Here is a 17,312-nt window from a genome sequence, read left to right as displayed (position 1 = left end):
AAAATAACTTCCAGGTAGACTAAAGAGTTAAATGTAAAAATACATCGAACTGTGGAAAAACAGGAAGCAGAATCATCAGACCTCTTGTGGAAAGAGAGCTTTATGAGAGTAAAAGCCCTGGAAGAACTCACAAAGAGAAAGGTCAACAGCCTTGCCTGTACAAGCATTAAAATGGGTGTGCATGTCATAAAAGCGTAACTGAAAGCATAGATCAGACCACCTCTCTTTGCCAGGCTAACTCTAATTTATCCTCAGTTCAGCTCCCCAGGGAAGCTTACCTGACCACTTCACCTGCTTTGGGTTAGCTGTCACCCCTGAGTACTCCAGGGCACTCAACTCTGTCTCAGAGCAGAGTTGAAACCATGTTGTGATTTCTTTATATTTCCATCCCCATGAACCATAGGCACCTTGACATTTTATTGTTTTGATAATCTCCATGGCCAGCACACAGAGATATTGAACACAAAGTAGAACTCAGTACAACTCAATAACTTTTTTTTTCTTTTTAGTGACTGTTGTATTTTCTGGTTATCTAGTTTTTTTTTTTTTTCTTTTTTCTTTTTGAGACATAGTCTTACTCTGTCATCCAGGCTGGAGTGCAGTGGTGCCATCTTGGATCACTGCAACCTCCACCTCCTGGGTTCAAGCGATTCTCCTGCCTCAGTCTTCTGAGTAGGTGGAACTACAGGCGCCCACCACCATGCCTGGCTAATTTTTGTATTTTTAGTAGAGACGGGTTTTCACCATTTTGGCCAGGGTGGTCTTGAACTCTTGACCACAGATGATCTGCCTGCCTCGGCCTCCCAAAGTGCTGGGATTATAGGCATGAGCCACCACGCCTGGCCTCAAGCAATCCTCTTGCCTCAGCCTCCCAAATAGCTGGGATTACAGGCACACACCATTGTGCCTGGCTTCTAATTTTTTTGAGGAACTGGCATACCATTTTCCACAGCTGTTGCCCCATTTCACATTCTCAGCAGCAATGCACAAGGATTCCAATTTCTTTACATCTTCGCCAATATTTCTACAATGTTTTTGGTTAATTTTTAATCTTTTGCTTTAAATATATTTTTGCCAAAATTTTGTGGCTGTAGATTCAGGCTCATTCTAATTACAGAACACGTCTACCATATACACTACTGGAAAGTCCTAACTGGCAAACCACGCAGTCAAAACCGATTTACTTTCTCTTGGGAAAGGTCTACATTCGTTTTATACATGTTTCCACAAAAACCATCTCACTTCTCAATTTTAAGTCAGACACAGCTGTGCCACAAATTTGCTGCCTGAATGAAATAAAATATCGCCAGTCCCAGTATTTCTTCCTAATGTTCTCTTAGCTTTACTTTCCAGGGGTTCTCTCTCAGGATTGATGGATTACCTGACAGTAGTGAGATGCAAGAGGTGAGGTCTCTATAAGCAAAAACTGTTTCAAATTGTCCTTTTAGTTGCCAACCCAGAAAGTTTTTATACTTAGGTATACTGCACCACATTAATACCTAAGATGTGTAAGAAATTCATCTTTCTTTTATAAGTGGGAGAATGATAACTGTGAAGAGGGATGTGAAAATAAAACTCCAAAAGAGAATGGAGGAAAAAAAAATAGTGAAGATGGCTGGGTCCGGTAGCTCACGCCTGTAATCCCAGCACTTTGGGAGGCCAAGGTGGGTGGATCATTTGAGGTCAGGAGTTTGAGACCAGCCTGGCCAACATGGTGGAACCTCGTCTTTACTAAAAAGACAAAAATTAGCTGGGTGGTAGTGGCGTGTGCCTGTAATCCCAGCTACTTGGGAGGCTGAGGCAGGAGAATCGCTTGAGCCTGGGAGGCGGAGATTGTGGTGGGCTGAGATTGCACCACTGCACTCCAGTTTGGGTGACAGAGTGAGATCCGTCTCAAAAAAAAGAAGTTAGTGACTCTCTTAAAAGTACATGTGCTCGGCTGGGTGAATGGCTCACATCTGTAATCTCAGCATTTTGGGAGGCTGAGGTGGGAGGCTCACTTGAGCCCAGGAGGTTGAGCCTGCGACTGCCCTCCAGCCTGGGTGACACAGCAAGACTCTGTCTCAAGCAGACCCAAACAAACTTATGTGCCCACGTACCTCCTGGAGAGTCTTCGTTTATCCTTAGGGGTGTCTGTACCCCAGTTTAAAGAATGCTGCTGTAATTTATCATCCCCACAACCAGATATTATTATTATTATTATATGCAATCTGTGTTTGCTTAGTTTCCCCCAAGTGTTCACCGATTTCTTTGTTCACCATTCTTGAAGATCTGCTTTTAGTTATTCTTTTTCTTCCTCTTGAAGTACATCATCTTCTTGAAGTAAAGTAAGTCCCCTTTAGAACTGCCTCTGTTGATAGTAAACTCAATTTGTTTTCTGAAAATATCTTACAAGTTGTCTTAATTTCAAAATTCAAATTTTGTATTCTATTCTTTATTTTTTATTTTAATATAAAGTAATATTTTAAATAACATAGCATAGAGGGGAAAAAAATTTCTAAACCTTATGAGTCATCGCAAGAGATAATCTGCATCTTCCACATGTTCTCAAACTGCATACAAATTGTAGGTGATATAGCCCTAACTTACCTGTCCACACTGACTCTATTGGCTTTGGGAACTCCACAGTTTTGCAATTCCCAACAATAAAGCAATAAGGAACAAATCTCCTTGGTTTTCTAAGTAGGTTTCAGTAAGAGCAGGTCAATATATTTTCCCAAATACTTATCTGTAAAGGAATTTAGTTTTTGTTTTTGTTTTTCCTCTGAGACAGAATCTCGCTCTGTTGCCCAGGCTAGAGTGCACTGGCACGATCTCAGCTCACTGCCACCTCCACCTCCTAGGTTCAAATGATTCTCCTGCCTTAGACTGCTGAGTAGCTGGGATTACAGGCGCCTGCCACCTACCATGCCTGGCTAATTTTTGTAATTTTAGTACAGATGGGGTTTCACCATGTTGGCCAGGCTGGTCTGGAACTCATGACCTCAAGTGATCTACCCACCTCAGCCTCCCACAGTGCTGAGATTACAGATGTGAGCCACTATGCCCGGCCAGAATTTAGTTTCAAAATGATATGTATAACTCAAAACGATCTCTTGTAAGTGATGAAACTGGTTTCCTTATCTAAGCATTGGTGATATTAATATCGCTTCCTGACAAGTAATTCTTAGTAAGTATTCAAAATTTTGTTGAATGAATAAAATAATAAATGTATTTATATTAATTTACACGAGTTAGAATAGTCAACTGCCTCAATGTCAGGAAAAAAAATCCATTCATTTTGCTAAATAAAGAAAAGATAGGGAGAAGTACACACCAACTACAAACTCAAGAGTAATGTTTCTTTAGCCTCAGGGAAAGTATTCTGAAGCTAGGCAGCCTGGTTTCAGGCCTTGATTACACCAACACTGGGCTGGGACTTCTTCCTTAGCTGAAAGTACCTTTGGGCTGCTAGGGGCAGGAGGCAGAAGTGAAGAGGAGGGAGGTGTCAAGTCCCTCTTTACCAGTCTGCTTCATACAAAGCAATCTACTTTTATTTGTTTAATATATTGGACTCCAAGATATTGCTTCAAAGAAAAAAAAGTTTGAAAACCACTGGATTAGAGACTCTAAGGTCTAAAAAGACTTCTATATTGTGTGTATTTAAATCACGTCTTTGATATTGATTTAACTAAATTTTCAATATATTGTCAGTCTAAAGTTTCTGAGAAGATTTTTAAAAACAATCTATTTCCTCAAAGATCAAAGTGGAAATAGGAAGTGTCTCAAAACTTTGCAAAGTCAGGATATGAGTTGTACTGAAGAGAAAACAAAAGAAACTGAAATAAAACAGATGAGACAACTTTTTCAAATGTCACATTTAATGTTTTCACCACTGTACTTCAAATCTACATTGTACAAAGTGACCAGAAAGTGTGCCACGGTAATTGACCAACCTCTGAGATTGTACCTTTCACACCAGTGTCTTCTTGGGCTCTTTTGATACTAAACACGTTTCTCATTCAAGTGAATTGAAATGCTTCAGTTGGGTTGATTCTCAGGAGCCTCATAAAAAAAAAACAAAGATATTGCACCATCTTTGTTTAGTAATTCAATGTTTGTTTCTTTCACAGCAAATAATTACTTCATTGAAGTTAAAACTTCCAAACATAACTTATTAATAGTCTTCAAATTCAGCTCAGATCACTCAAGTTGAAAATACTCTGCTAAATACAGATAACTTACAATAACTTTAACAGTTAATTGTCCATAACACACACCAAGGTTTTTTCCTAGACCAATTTTAAGACAATCCATTAGTATTCCTTGTACAGGTGAAAAATGATCTTCAATTTTCTTGTCTTTTTATTTTTAATATAAAAGTTGGAAGGGACATTCAAGTTTCAAGTCTCCACACTGAACTTAAAAAAAAAAAAATAGTCATCATCAGCATGTGGAGGTAAACAAGCCAAGTTGTATAACTCCAGGAGGTAGAGGCCTTCGATTTGTATTCATATGTACATATGCACAGAAGAATTCAGTGTTCCAACAGAAAAAAAGAACTTGTCAAAAAGTAATAAGTTATTTACTACTGTGACATTTCAAGACTCCCACAGCTTTGCCTAAGGACACAAACACATTTGACATAATTCCCTATGTGCCTTTTTTGTGGCTTAAAATTTTTTTAAATTTGTTTTTGTCTTTTATTATTTTTTTTACTGTCCAGTGCAGGAAAAGTCTCACAAAATTTCACAGACCTAAAATGTGCAAGCTAGTTCTCTTTCTATACAGCAATGTTGGGATTCTTTTGAAATTAGCCCAGAAATGAATTATTTACACACATGAAAGATGCATGCTTGGGGTTCTTTTATGTAAGAAAGAGCAGAAAAACTTCTAATAAAAATAGATTAAATATATATATATATATTTATACTGGGTAAGGAAAACAAAAGTTTCGTCTCTCCTAGTCACAAACTCATTCTCTCTACCCACAACATTGGATTTTAGACAGCACACATCACCATCACGGCTCTAATGAGAAGCTAATTATAGGGCTTGATCATTAGGTGGCATGCCCCTCTTCCCTACCCTCCCCCCAGGTGCAGCCACGATCAGCTCATGTGGCTCCATGATTGGTCGCAGGCAAGGTTTCTAGATTCTTTAGTTTTAGAAAACCCCAAATCTTTAGGAATGGCTCAAATATCAAAATGTATGACTGTCCTTTGTGTGTGTGTGTGTGTGAACAATCTCACTTCATTTTAGAAAACAAAAACAAAACGAAAACATAAAATCCCAAACTCCCAAATTTGGTTCAATTCTCTTTTGTTCTGAGGTGAGCCACAACAGCTGCACTGAATCCATAAAACATGTGCAACTCTGGGTAAAATATTTTTCTTCTAAAAGCACAACCACTTTACAAGATTAAAAGTCTAGTAACATTTCTAAATATTATTCATATCATACAAGTAGTGGTTGTTAATTTAAAACTTCATTAGTAAAATTACAGTACAAGCATGATTAACCTCCAGAATTGCAAATCCCAGACTCCAGTGGAAAGCTACATTACATCTTCAGTAGTACATTATCTTCCACCATTACTCCCACACCAGAGGAGATGGGGGCATCTCAGATGGCTGAGCAACAGTGGAACTGGAAGAAAACAGAGATGGAGAAATTAGTTGTAATGTCACAATGGACAAAAGGGTAATTCACTACTACCTGTTTTCCTCTCTTCTTCTGAAAAAATTAAGTCCACTTCTGGATTTTTATTTGTTTCTTTGAAGTTGAATTTGCTCTAAGTTGCTTGTTTATGGACCTGTTATCTATGGAGAGGCAATCTGGTATAGTGGTTAATATGCAGGCTTGAAAACAATATGTCATTTACTAGTTGTATGGCACTGAGCAAGTGCCTTAATCTCTTCTCATTTGGAAAGGAATGATGCTGTTTACCTCATAGGATACTGTGATGAATAAATGATAACAGATGTGAAGTGTTTTTCCGCAGTGCCTACTTGAAAGTGTAAAGTAAATGTAGGTATTACAAGTAATAATTTCAATCATCAATCAGGAAAATAACCTTAAGGGATGTAGAATTATCCATTTAAAAGTAGCCTCTCAAAATACAGTGGCCTATTTTGAATGGGCCTCATAAGCATTCTTTTATCAAGTATTAATGGAGAAGTATAGGTAATCATTTAGCATTGGTTATCCACAGATCTGTTATTGGCTTTTTCCTATGTCTAAGGTTGCTAATTAGATTACAAACTTGAGAGGGAAAAGTATAACCCCTTGTTTCCCCAAGGCCCAGGATCATTTGCACCTAAGCCGTTAAACTGCCTAACTGACTGGGTCACTGACTCTTAGGGGAAAATAGTAAAACAAAGTAATTTAAAACCACAGATAAATAAAAATGCAACTTAACTCTTCCAATAGAAAAATACATGGAAGAAATGAAAGTCACCCGATTTTACAAACTTTAAGCATAAAATCTTGACTGCAGTCCAACAAATCCAACCAACTTTAATATGATTAAAGGGAAAGAGCATCAGGGAGAGAGAAAAAGGAGAGGAGAAAGGCAGCAGGGAAGATAGAGACTGTCACCACTCAGATCCGAATCCACCCTTTGTCCTGCTTTGTGATACTGGAGCCAGACCCTGTTCATGGTTCCCCTTTTCCACCTAGCTTAATGTTAGCTTTTGTCAACACACGGTGCTGGAAGGGCATTTGCAAGGCTGTAGCATCAGGAAGCAGTCTCCCTTCCTTGGTTTGTTGTGCTTTTTTTTGGTCATGTGGAAGGCTCAGCTTTGGTCCACCCGAACTCTCCTGGCAGGCGGTCTTTGATGGACCAGTTCTGCCCACACCTGCTGGCACACTTCCTCTTCCGCACCACCCTTGTGCTGTGTGTTCCTGTTTCTGTGGCATCCATACCCTCTCCAAAGAGGTCCTTACATGGAGGACCCTCTTCTAAATTCTTAATTTTCTTAATTTCTTTCTTGTTTACTCTCCCTCAGTCTACAGGGAGTGGCTGCTTTCTGCATTTGCTACTTCAGCAGCCTTCAGAATCCTCTTTATGCCTTTTAGCAGTTGATCATCTTTCCTTGTTAACAATTCTTATTACTGAATTTTCCCCATTCATATTATAGGGAAGTGGTTTATTTCTCCTGACTAGACCCTGATCAATATATAAGGAGTTAAGGAAAAAGAGATCAAGAGAAGGAAAGGACAGAAAGACAAGGAGAATGAAGCCTGGTAACTTCCAACATAGGTTCATAGCTCTACCATAAGCCTTTTGACTTCTCTAAATAGGCTACACTAAGCCTTTTGACTTCTCCTCTAAATACGCTACACCAGCAGTCCACCTGCACATACAAAAATTATTTTCTTGCTTGCAGTTATTACTAGGGAGTGGGAATGGCAGTGGGAACTGAAATGACCACGTCTAACTCCAGGACAGGTGGCCACCATACTAATGCTGCAGTAGGATTGCCACGTATGTGATGAGGCAGCACAATGGTCATCTGGGGAAAAAATCGCCAAAGCAACCACAGTCAACTGGCACCAGTGTAAAATGTGATGCTTATGGTGTTTTTTTTTTTTTTCCTTTGAGATGGAGTTTTGCTCTTGTTGCCTAGGCTGGAGTGCAATGGTGCGATCTTGGCTCACTGAAACCTCTGCCTCCTGGGTTCAAGTGATTCTCCTGCCTCAGCCTCCTGAGTAGCTGGGATTACAGGCATGCACCACCACGCCTGACTAATTTTGTATTTTTAGTAGAAACAAGGTTTCTCCATGTCAGTCAGGCTGGTCTCAAACTCCAGACCTCAGGTGGTCTGTCTGCCTTGGCTTCCCAAAGTGCTGGGATTATAGGCATGAGCTACTGCACCCAGCCCAGATGCTTACAGTTTTAATACACTTTTGACTAAAGCCAAACCTCATAACAGAAACTTTCTGTTGCATCTTTTATCTATGTTATCTAAATAAAAACAGAAAAATGCTGAATAATGAAGTAACACTGGCATCCTTTTAATTCTAACAAGAATGTTAGAAATACATATAGTTACCTAATAAAGCTCTTAAAAGCAGCAGACTGAGGGTTGATGCAGAGAGGCACTCTGTTTCCTTTCTGCTGTTCCAAAATGAACTGATGAATAATTTCTGTGGAGAAAACAAACATCACACAATCCATGACAATTTGCAAGCCCGGGAGCAGTGAATTCTCAGCTAACTCTAGCCAGCATCTGAAAAGCATTTCCTACTGATTTAGTTGAATCAAACACACACATCATCTATCAAGCAGAATTCAGCTGAACTTCCTAAAACTAAAATGACAGCTGTTGCTAAATATAAGCAAGAAACGTACTAGTGGCATTACGCAGACTGCAACCCCATCAGTGGGAAGAGTAAAATGGTCTATAAATTTGAGAGAGACTTCACGAGTTTGGCATTATGAGTGAACTCTTCTAAGTTGCTGGCAATTATTGCCGTTTTGAAGATCACTTAAAGACCTCAGTTTGTATCTAGGTGTGTAGTTTCAGGTGGTTACTTTGGGGACTACCCTCTCTCTTGTAAAATGTCCTACGTTAGACACTAAAATCACTCAGAAGTTTGGATGTCATTATTCCCACTGTATCCCAATAGGAGATCCTGCCACAAAATTTTATGAGTACACTATCAGAAATTCCCTTCTCTTGTCATCATCCAAGGAATAATTCCCTCAGTGAATGTTTATGCTTTATGGAACTTTGTATGTTATATAAAGAAGTTCAATACGTTTGAATCAATGAGATGACATTGAGTGAATACATATTAAACATATTTTGAGTCATACTCACTAAATAAACTTTGAAAATAAGAACAAAATATTCATTCATCTCCCCAACCTTCACCTGGATATAATATTAAATATGCTTTGTTATGCCCTTGACACATAGCTATATGCAAGGTTGTAAAATAAACATAGAGGGGAGCTTTGGTTACCATCCAGATCTCAGCTCTTCATGGCCACCTAATGGAAAATGTTACTAGGCATATTGCCTGGCCGAAGGCCAAAACAGATACTCACCTTTAACCTGTCGGACAGAACTGAGGTTCTTCTCAAAAGTGTCATCAAATTTGGGATTGGTAACAGGCTCAAAGTCACTGGTATAAACTCTTCCAGTAGAGGTGGAAAAGCAACATTTACACATACATGTGTGATATCGTAGTCGCCCTTCATCTAGGTAGGGGTGGGCTAAGGCATCCTTAGCGGATATTCTTTTGGACTGAAATCAAATTAGAGACCAGCACATCAACACTACAGATAAATATGACTGTTCACATAGGATCTTTCAAAAGACACATTAACTGCTTTACACAGCATATATGTAATTTACAGTACATCACGTCCAAAGAGGGATAATTGAATTTAGAGGTGGGTAACATAGTAGCAGAGGGAGTGTATGATTTAGGACAACTACTGTTATTATCTACCATCATAAAGTACTTAGAAGTGCCTTGCTTCTAAAATTCTGAGAAATTACTACATTGAAATAGATGTATGCAGGGTCAAAAACCACAAATACCATGACATTTAACTATGTAGCGCTTTGAAGGGGTTACGTTTACCTTTTAAATAACAGGCTATATTTTCTAAATATGTGTCAGCATCCAGAAGATGTGTTCACAGTGGCAATTTTCAAAGCTGCTTGAAATTTTTATTTTTGCCAAATGGATGATGGCAAAAGCTGCTGGAGTTAGGCAGTAGATAGTGGTCTGATTGCCATGTTTTGAGATATAGCTCAGTCTGAATATCAGGAATCTAGTCTATCTTTTTGTGTTCTGGCACTCTATTTTTTAAATTTTTTGTAGAGATGGGGTTTCACTGTATTCTTGAATTTCTGGCCTCCAGTCTTGGCCTCCCGAAGTGCTGGGACTGCAGGCATGAGCTACTGCGCCTAGTAATTTTCTGTCACTTTAGATCAGAATACTTAATATACGAGTTTTAAGTTTGCCTGAAAATCTAAACTTTTAACATTACTCCATGAAAAAAATTAAAGAAACTGTCCCTTCTTTTAGCTCAGTAGACATGTGTGTACTACTGAAAATAAATTTTAAAGATTTAAGCATGAACTCAATAGTACAGAGTAGGACAAAAACAAGAACACACACTTTGCCCTGATTCCAATATGACCAAGCACTTTACATTACACAATTTAAGAATGAAAACCACTTTTGTTCTCAAATAAACCAAAAACAACTGTTCTGGTCCCCAAATAAGAAAGCGGGTGTTTATCTACCATGAACAGGCAAATGTATACTTGATAACCTTGTTTTTTTTTCCTTTCAATAAATTTATGTTTTGTATTTGGTGATCTAGCTCTTTTGAAGTCTGACTTCCCTGCATTCTTAGCAAGTAAACTTTTTCCTTTTCTTTTTTTCTAAAAAAGTCTGAGTCCTTTGATAGCTATTCCTAGAGATTCCACTGGGATAGTGTTCCACTGTTTGAACCCAAAGGAACAAGTAGGCTGACAGTATACGTGCCTGATCCTGGGCCCCTCTGAGCTCTGGGCTTCCCCTTCCTTCTATTTTTCATTAACTTCTGTTCATGAGTTTCAGGACACAACTTCAACAGTTTATCTTTCTGTTCCTTTAGGTTATATACAGTGATCATTCCAACAACATACTTGTCCGTAAGACGTTTCACACTTACACCGCTGTCCAGTTTCTCCAATAGCTTGGCATTCTGTGCTATAGATAAACATAAATGCTTCCTCTTTTTAAAAAAATCAGTTACCTGCTGGGTTATCTGCAGGACTTTTTGACATTTTCAATAATACTTTTACTCCAAAGAGCACAGAATAGGCAAAAAATACAGTAAGTAATGCCCACAGGTCTTGGCAGCATGTGGGACATTGTGGGGAACCTGTCATTGGTGCATCTGGCCTGCACATATGCCATTTTATTACCCTTTGTGGGGACACTTGCATGGGGGAATCTGGATATGCTTGGGGAAGATAGAATCACAGCTGAAGGAGGCTGGAGGGTCTTTTTTCCCTTGGGGATACTGAAAAAACTGTGTGTTGTATGCCTGCTTTTTGACGGTGACCTGTCAATGAGGTCAGGTCATTTATGTTGTTATGTTGGCACTCAGAGTTCCAGATTACAGATGTTCAGAGAGAGAGAGAGAGAGAGAGAGAGAGAGAGAGAGAGAGAGAGAGAGAGTGTGTGTGTGTCTGTGTTTGTCTGTGTATGTGTATCTCACCACAGACACCTGCCTTTTAGACTCAATCAAGTAATTGAGTCAGCATTTCAGTCCAGGAGCAGACATGCCATGGCAGTAGACTGCTTAACCCAAGATCAACAAAACAAGAATAACTAGTTACCTCAGACTAAATGGACTAAATGAATACACTGATTTAAATATGGTCAATGGTCTGTTCTTCATGGATATTTAAAAAGTGGCTCATGCCTGGAATCCCAGCACTTTGGGAGGCCGAGGCGGGTGGAACACTTGAGGTCAGGAGTTCGAGACCAGCTTGGCCAACATAGTGAAATCCTGTTTCTACCAAAAATATAAAAATAAATCAGCTGGGTGTGGTGGCATACATCTGTAATCCCAGGTACTCGGGAGGTTGAGGCAGGAGAATCTCTTGAACCCAGGAGGTGGAGGTTGCGGTGAGCCGAGATCATGCTACTGTACTCCAGCCTGGGCCACAGAGTGAGACCCTGACACACACATACACCTCATTTCCTTCTTAATGTATTCTGACTTTCAATTTAACAGGTTACAATCAGAAAAAAACTTTCTTTAAATGGTTTCTTGTTCTGATTGAACTCTCAGAACTGGAAATTAAAAAAAAAAAATCCTTAATATAGATCAAAAGCGAATAAAGCATCAGGCCAATTTAAAAATAATTCTGTAACAAAGTAACAAACTTGTTGGCTTTGTTTGTAACACAGTGATAAAAACGGTTATTTATTATGTAGTGTGCATTAAATAAATTAATTTCTTTCTTTTTGAGACAGGGTTTCGCTCTGTCTCCCTGGCCAGGATGGAGTACAATGGGGAGCTCATGGCTCACTGTGGCCTTGGCCTTAACCTCCTGGGCTCAAGCCATCCTCCCACCTCAGCTTCCTGAGTAGGTGGGACTACAAGCAAGTGCTACCGCGCCCAGCTAATTTAAAAAATTTTTAATTTTGTTAATTCCTAAGTTGCCCAGGCTGGTCTTAAGCTCCTGGGCTCAGGGGATTCTCCCGCCTCAGCCTCCTAAAGTGCTGGGATTACAAGTGTGAGTCACTGTGCCCTATGCTCAGCCTAATTTCTTTATTTTTAAATAGACTGTGTAGTTACTTATATAGGTTCCATAAGAATATTCCATAAGAATATAAGCCTTTGTCAGGCTTATAGTATCACTAAGCACTTCACATACCACATGGTATGGTTTGGCTGTGTCCCCACTCAAATCTCATCTTGAATTCCCAGGTGCTATGAGAGGGACCTGGCGAGAGGTACATGGAGGCAGGTCTTTCCTGTGCTGTTCTCGTGACAGTAAGTCTCATGAGATTTGACAGTATTAAAAAGGGGAGTTTCCCTGCATAAGCTCTGACTCTGCCTGCTGTCATCCATGTAAGACGTGACTTGCTCCTCCTCATCTTCCACCATGATTGTGAGGCTTCCTAGTCATGTGGGACTGTAAGTCCAATTAAACCTCTTTCTTTTGTAAATTGCCCAGTCTTGGGTATGTCTTTATCAGCAGCATGAAAACGGACTAATACACCACAGTAAAAAACAGAAAACAACAGCAAAAAACACCAAAATAAACACATAAGCAATCTAAATTGTACCCTGAGACATTACAAAAATAACTTGGGTCACCCTAATTGGTTCTGGTCCCCCAAATAAAAAAACCTTGACTGTTTCTCACAAACCAGGACTCTTAACAGAATTATTTTTATCCCTAATTTTTGCTGTGCTGATGTCTGAAGGATTGTGAATTTGATATCTTCTGAGAAAGTTGCAGCTTTCTCACTACAAATGGACCAACGTAAACTTAATAACTCTGGTAATTTTGTGGTTGTTTTATCTTTTAAATATCTGGTATTTTTTGTATTTGGTGACTTTGTATTCTCGGCAAGTTAAATTTTCTTTTCTAAACGCTTCCATTTGTAAGTCTTCTTTGACAATGGTAATCAGCATAGATATGAATAATAAATATTCTTTGGATGAATGAATAAATGAAGAGCTGAACTTACAGTATAATTTGTAGTATGTTCCAGAAGAGTCAAGTCCAGAAAGGGTATTGGGAAAAGCTTCCATCTCAAAAACCCAGAGCAAACATTTTCTTATGCGATATAATGGTCAGATTTTTTTCAAATAATCTTAAAAAACTTTGTGTCCTAGCTGGGCGTGGTGGCTCACATCTGTAATCTCAGCACTTTGGGGGGCCAAGGCAAAAGGATCACTTGAGCCCAAGAGTTCAAACCAGCCTGAGCAATATAGTGAGACCTCTTCTCTATAAAATATTTAAAAATCAGCTGAGCATGTTTGTAGTCCCAGCTACTCAAGGGGCTGGGGTAGGAGGACTGCTTGGGGGGTTGAAGGTACAGTGAGCTGAGATCACACCTCTGCACTCCAGCCTGGGTGACAGAGCAAGACCTTGTCTCAAAACAAACAAAAAATTATTTTGTCTTGATTTAACTTGGTGTCAAATTCCTTTTACAAATATTGAGATAAGAAATAAGAGGTACATAAGATCCAGCTCCTTATCTCTTCCCCTAGATTCTTATGTGTTAATAATCAAACTTCTGTGTGATGAGCGTGCATGATACATATGATATGGGGGATTGAAGTTTATGTTTTGAAAAGTAATTATTTACATTGCCAATCTATTCAAAACCACACTGTTTCTCTCAAACACATGTATTTGTAATTCGTTAAAAATACATAAAAACAAACACTACTTACTGGATCAAAGACCAACATCCTGCAAAGGAGATGAACAGCTTCATGTGTAGCCTGGCTAGACAGGGTATAGAGTACAGGAAGAGATGGCTGTGAAAAAATTAAAAATTCAAATATTTAAGTGAGTCTCTGTGTAAACAGCTATGGAATACAGCCAACTTATGACAAGGTAAGTACTCAGCTCAAAAGGCAATGTGTGTCTAAACTCAGAGAATGAGTTTTCCCTTCATTAACCAGTCTTCAAAAGCAACAATTGTTACTAACTTCCAGTAGCATTTTTATTTTTTTATTTTATTATTTATTTATTCTTTTGATATAGAGTCTCGTTCTCTTGCCCAGGCTAGGGTGCAGTGGCGCCATCTCGGTTCACTGCAACCTCTGCCTTCCAGGTTCAAGCAATTCTTCTGTGGTCAGCCTCCTGAGTAGCTGGGATTACAGGTGTGTGCCACCATGCTCAGGTAATTTTTGCATTTTTAGTAGAGATGGGGGTTTCACCATATTGGCGAGGTTGATCTCGAACCCCTGACCTCAAGTGATCTGCCTGCCTCGGCCTCCCAAAGTGCTGAAGTTACAGGCGTGAGCCACCACGTCTGGCCCCGTATATTTTTATATTGCATGATTGCCCACTGTAGGGGAAAGCACAAAAGAGCCTATAAAAAAATGAAAACGAATTGTAAATATGGCACTCCTGCTAGCCATCTTTTTTTTTTTTTTTTAAATAGGAGAAAAGGCATGCACATTTATTTATCATGGGTACACAGGAGGCTTCAAAATAAAGCCCAAAACCCCCAATGAGGTACAGAAGCTTGAGGTTATAGAAACAATGTGGGCTCAGAGCATGGCCAAAAACGGGTTTTAGCCTTACATCTTAAATGCTTTGGCAAGAATGATAATCAAACATGCCTAGGGGTGGGAGAGAAAAGATTGAAAGGTTTTAAAACCTGGGCCACATGCAAAGCACGTAAACTATAAGCATGTGAACTATGTCTTACGACAACATTACCATAAAAAGTGCTGAGATACTAGTCCTAAAGGAGCCAAAGGACATGCAAGAACTTACAGAACCTTTAATAAAGTACACCACTGGTTTTGACACCACTGGTTCAATCTGAATTGTCTTTAGCATTGATTTCTCACTCAATAATTGCCTTCATAAGTGGTAGGCATATCCACATGGCCATATCTGACTTCCGTGAAGCAGAGAGGTGGCTTTAACGACCTGAGAAGCCATAGGGCTTATAAAGCTTCCATTTTACTGCTAGAAGCGTCAGGGGACAGAGCAGGTAAATGGCATCATTGCTCTGTCTCTCACACAAGTAAATTCTTTATCTCTAACGTAAAAAAGGCAGAATTAAGGAAGGTGACAAAAAATGTTTAGACACTCCCTTTCTTCCAATGCTTAATATAACCGCATGGCAGAGAATTTTTTCCTCAAGCTTTGAAAGTTCTAGACTTATGGCCAAATTATTATTGGCTTGACTTTCACACCACTTTAAAAAAAAAAAACTAATCTCTTAGTGGGGTAAATGATTTTCCTAATGAGTTTTAGACCTGGCGTCTACTTATAACCTTTCTGTGGTCAGAAAGTTTGGTAGGTCAAAGCCTATGAAAATCAACTCAAATAACAATAAAGTCAAAGGCTAAGGCTGGGTGCGATGGCTTACATTTGTAATCCCAGCACTTTGGGAGGCCGAGGCAGAAGGACTGCTTGAGCTTGCAAGTTTGAGACCAGCCTGGGAAACATTGTGAGATGCCATCGCTACAAAAAACTTAAAAATTAGCCAGGCCTGGTGGTACATGCCTGTAGTCCCAGCTACTCAGAAGGCTGAGGTGAGAGGATTGCTTGAGCCTAGGAGGTTGAGGCTGCAGTAAGCCGTGCTTATGCCCCTGAACTCTAGCCTGGGTGACAGAATGAGATTCTAAAAACAAAAAAAAAGTCAAAGCCTAGCCTAAAGAAAACCTAACTTTAGGAGTAATGACCCCTGACCTTCACTAAGATTGGGAAAGTGAAGAGACTCAAGTGCCATAAACTATATTTTATCTGGATCTGATCTCTTCCCATTAGCTCTAAGTGCTGCTGCTGCTTCTTTTTCTTAAAGAAATGGAGTCTTGCTATGTTGCCCAGGCAGGGGTCAAGCGATCATCGCACCTCAGCTTCCCGAATAGCTGGGACCAAAGGCACGTGCCACTGTGCCCAGCTTCTCTAAATCCTTTTTACATCCTCTGTTTCTTCAGGGGTTCCCTATAAAACTTTGAACTTTTAGGATATAATCTCAGACTAGAGTAGCCTTTCATAGTTCCTGGGCTTCTTGTTTTATATAACGCCCAGACTGCTTCACTATGATTATACTTGTGGGAAAAACTAAAAAGAGAGTTTTAAAAACATATATGTTTCTCTCATTTGAAAAACAATTTAAAAGCCATCTGTGAACTGTGTGGTATCTTTATCTGGTCCTGATCTCTTCTGCAGACACTGCCTCATCATATCACTTTAGGGTCAGGGCATTTACATTTTGTTACTACATCATTAATGGTCTATTAACAAGAGAGCAGAACTTCAAAAAGGGGTGGGGTGGTGGGGGGAAGGCAGTCTGGCTTATATTTGGGAGAATTTGACCATCTCACCAACACTGTGTTACTTTCAAGGCAAACTGGAAGGAAGTTTTACTTGCAAACTCTTATATAAATTTCCTGTGGGTAGTCTGCCTTGTATTTTCTTGTTTGTCAGCAGATGAAAATTCAAAATATCACAGAAAGCTCCTGCCATTTGAGCACTGGAAGGCCAGAAACAGCAGCACGAACAGCAATACAAGCAGGTCTCATTGGGTCAAGCTCTCCACAACACCAGAAACAGGAGAAGCAGAACACTAAAAGGTTTCCTTGGACCTTAGTCATAGCCTCATAATTCCGCTAGGACAACTATTAATGTCAATAATTTTATATATCTTCCTCCTTCAAACAAAAGCCACGTAGGAAAATCCGCCCCCCCCCCCCCATAAAAACAACAACAAAAAAAACCGACCAAGAAAATACCTCAGAATCATCAGGAGGTAATTATTCATTATATATAAGTTTTCTTCAGGATCAAAGAGTAATAGAGATAAAATTAGATGGAGGTTCTAGCTCTGTCTCCTCACTAAGTAATTAGATAAATCAACATGTCTCAACCTTGGTATCTTTAAGTATAAAATGAGGGTGTTGGACCATCTGATTTCTGAAGTTTACTTTAGTTATAAATTGTATGTCTTTTTTGTTGTTGTTGTTTTGAGACAGGGTCTTGCTCTATCACCCAGGCTGAAGTGCAGTGGTGTGATCTCAGCTCACCGCAGCCTCCACCTCCTGGGCTCAAGCGATCTTGCTACCTTGGCCTCCCAGGTAGCTGGGACTACAGGTGCGC

At 39.5% G+C, this 17,312-nt stretch overlaps 1 protein-coding gene across 2 annotated transcripts in view; it reads right to left on the bottom strand.

The window, feature by feature from the left end:
- Positions 1 to 3,842: 3,842 nt before the first annotated feature.
- Positions 3,843 to 17,312, bottom strand: part of NLK (nemo like kinase) — a 159,731-nt gene continuing 146,261 nt past the window's right edge. Inside the window, exons 8-11 of one of the 2 annotated variants that reach the window (XM_008010765.3) lie at positions 13,919 to 14,005; positions 9,038 to 9,236; positions 8,037 to 8,130; positions 3,843 to 5,628 (exon numbers count right to left, since the gene is read on the bottom strand). In XM_008010765.3, the coding sequence (XP_008008956.1) occupies positions 5,574 to 5,628; positions 8,037 to 8,130; positions 9,038 to 9,236; positions 13,919 to 14,005 (435 nt within the window). In that variant the 3' untranslated portion in view covers positions 3,843 to 5,573. The remainder of the gene's footprint in view (positions 5,629 to 8,036; positions 8,131 to 9,037; positions 9,237 to 13,918; positions 14,006 to 17,312) is intronic. The other variant, XM_008010766.3, reaches the window with a different exon arrangement.

Source organism: Chlorocebus sabaeus, chromosome 16 (assembly GCF_047675955.1).
Source record: "Chlorocebus sabaeus isolate Y175 chromosome 16, mChlSab1.0.hap1, whole genome shotgun sequence".
NCBI lineage: Eukaryota > Metazoa > Chordata > Mammalia > Primates > Cercopithecidae > Chlorocebus > Chlorocebus sabaeus.
This window is presented reverse-complemented; position numbering and strand designations above follow the sequence as displayed.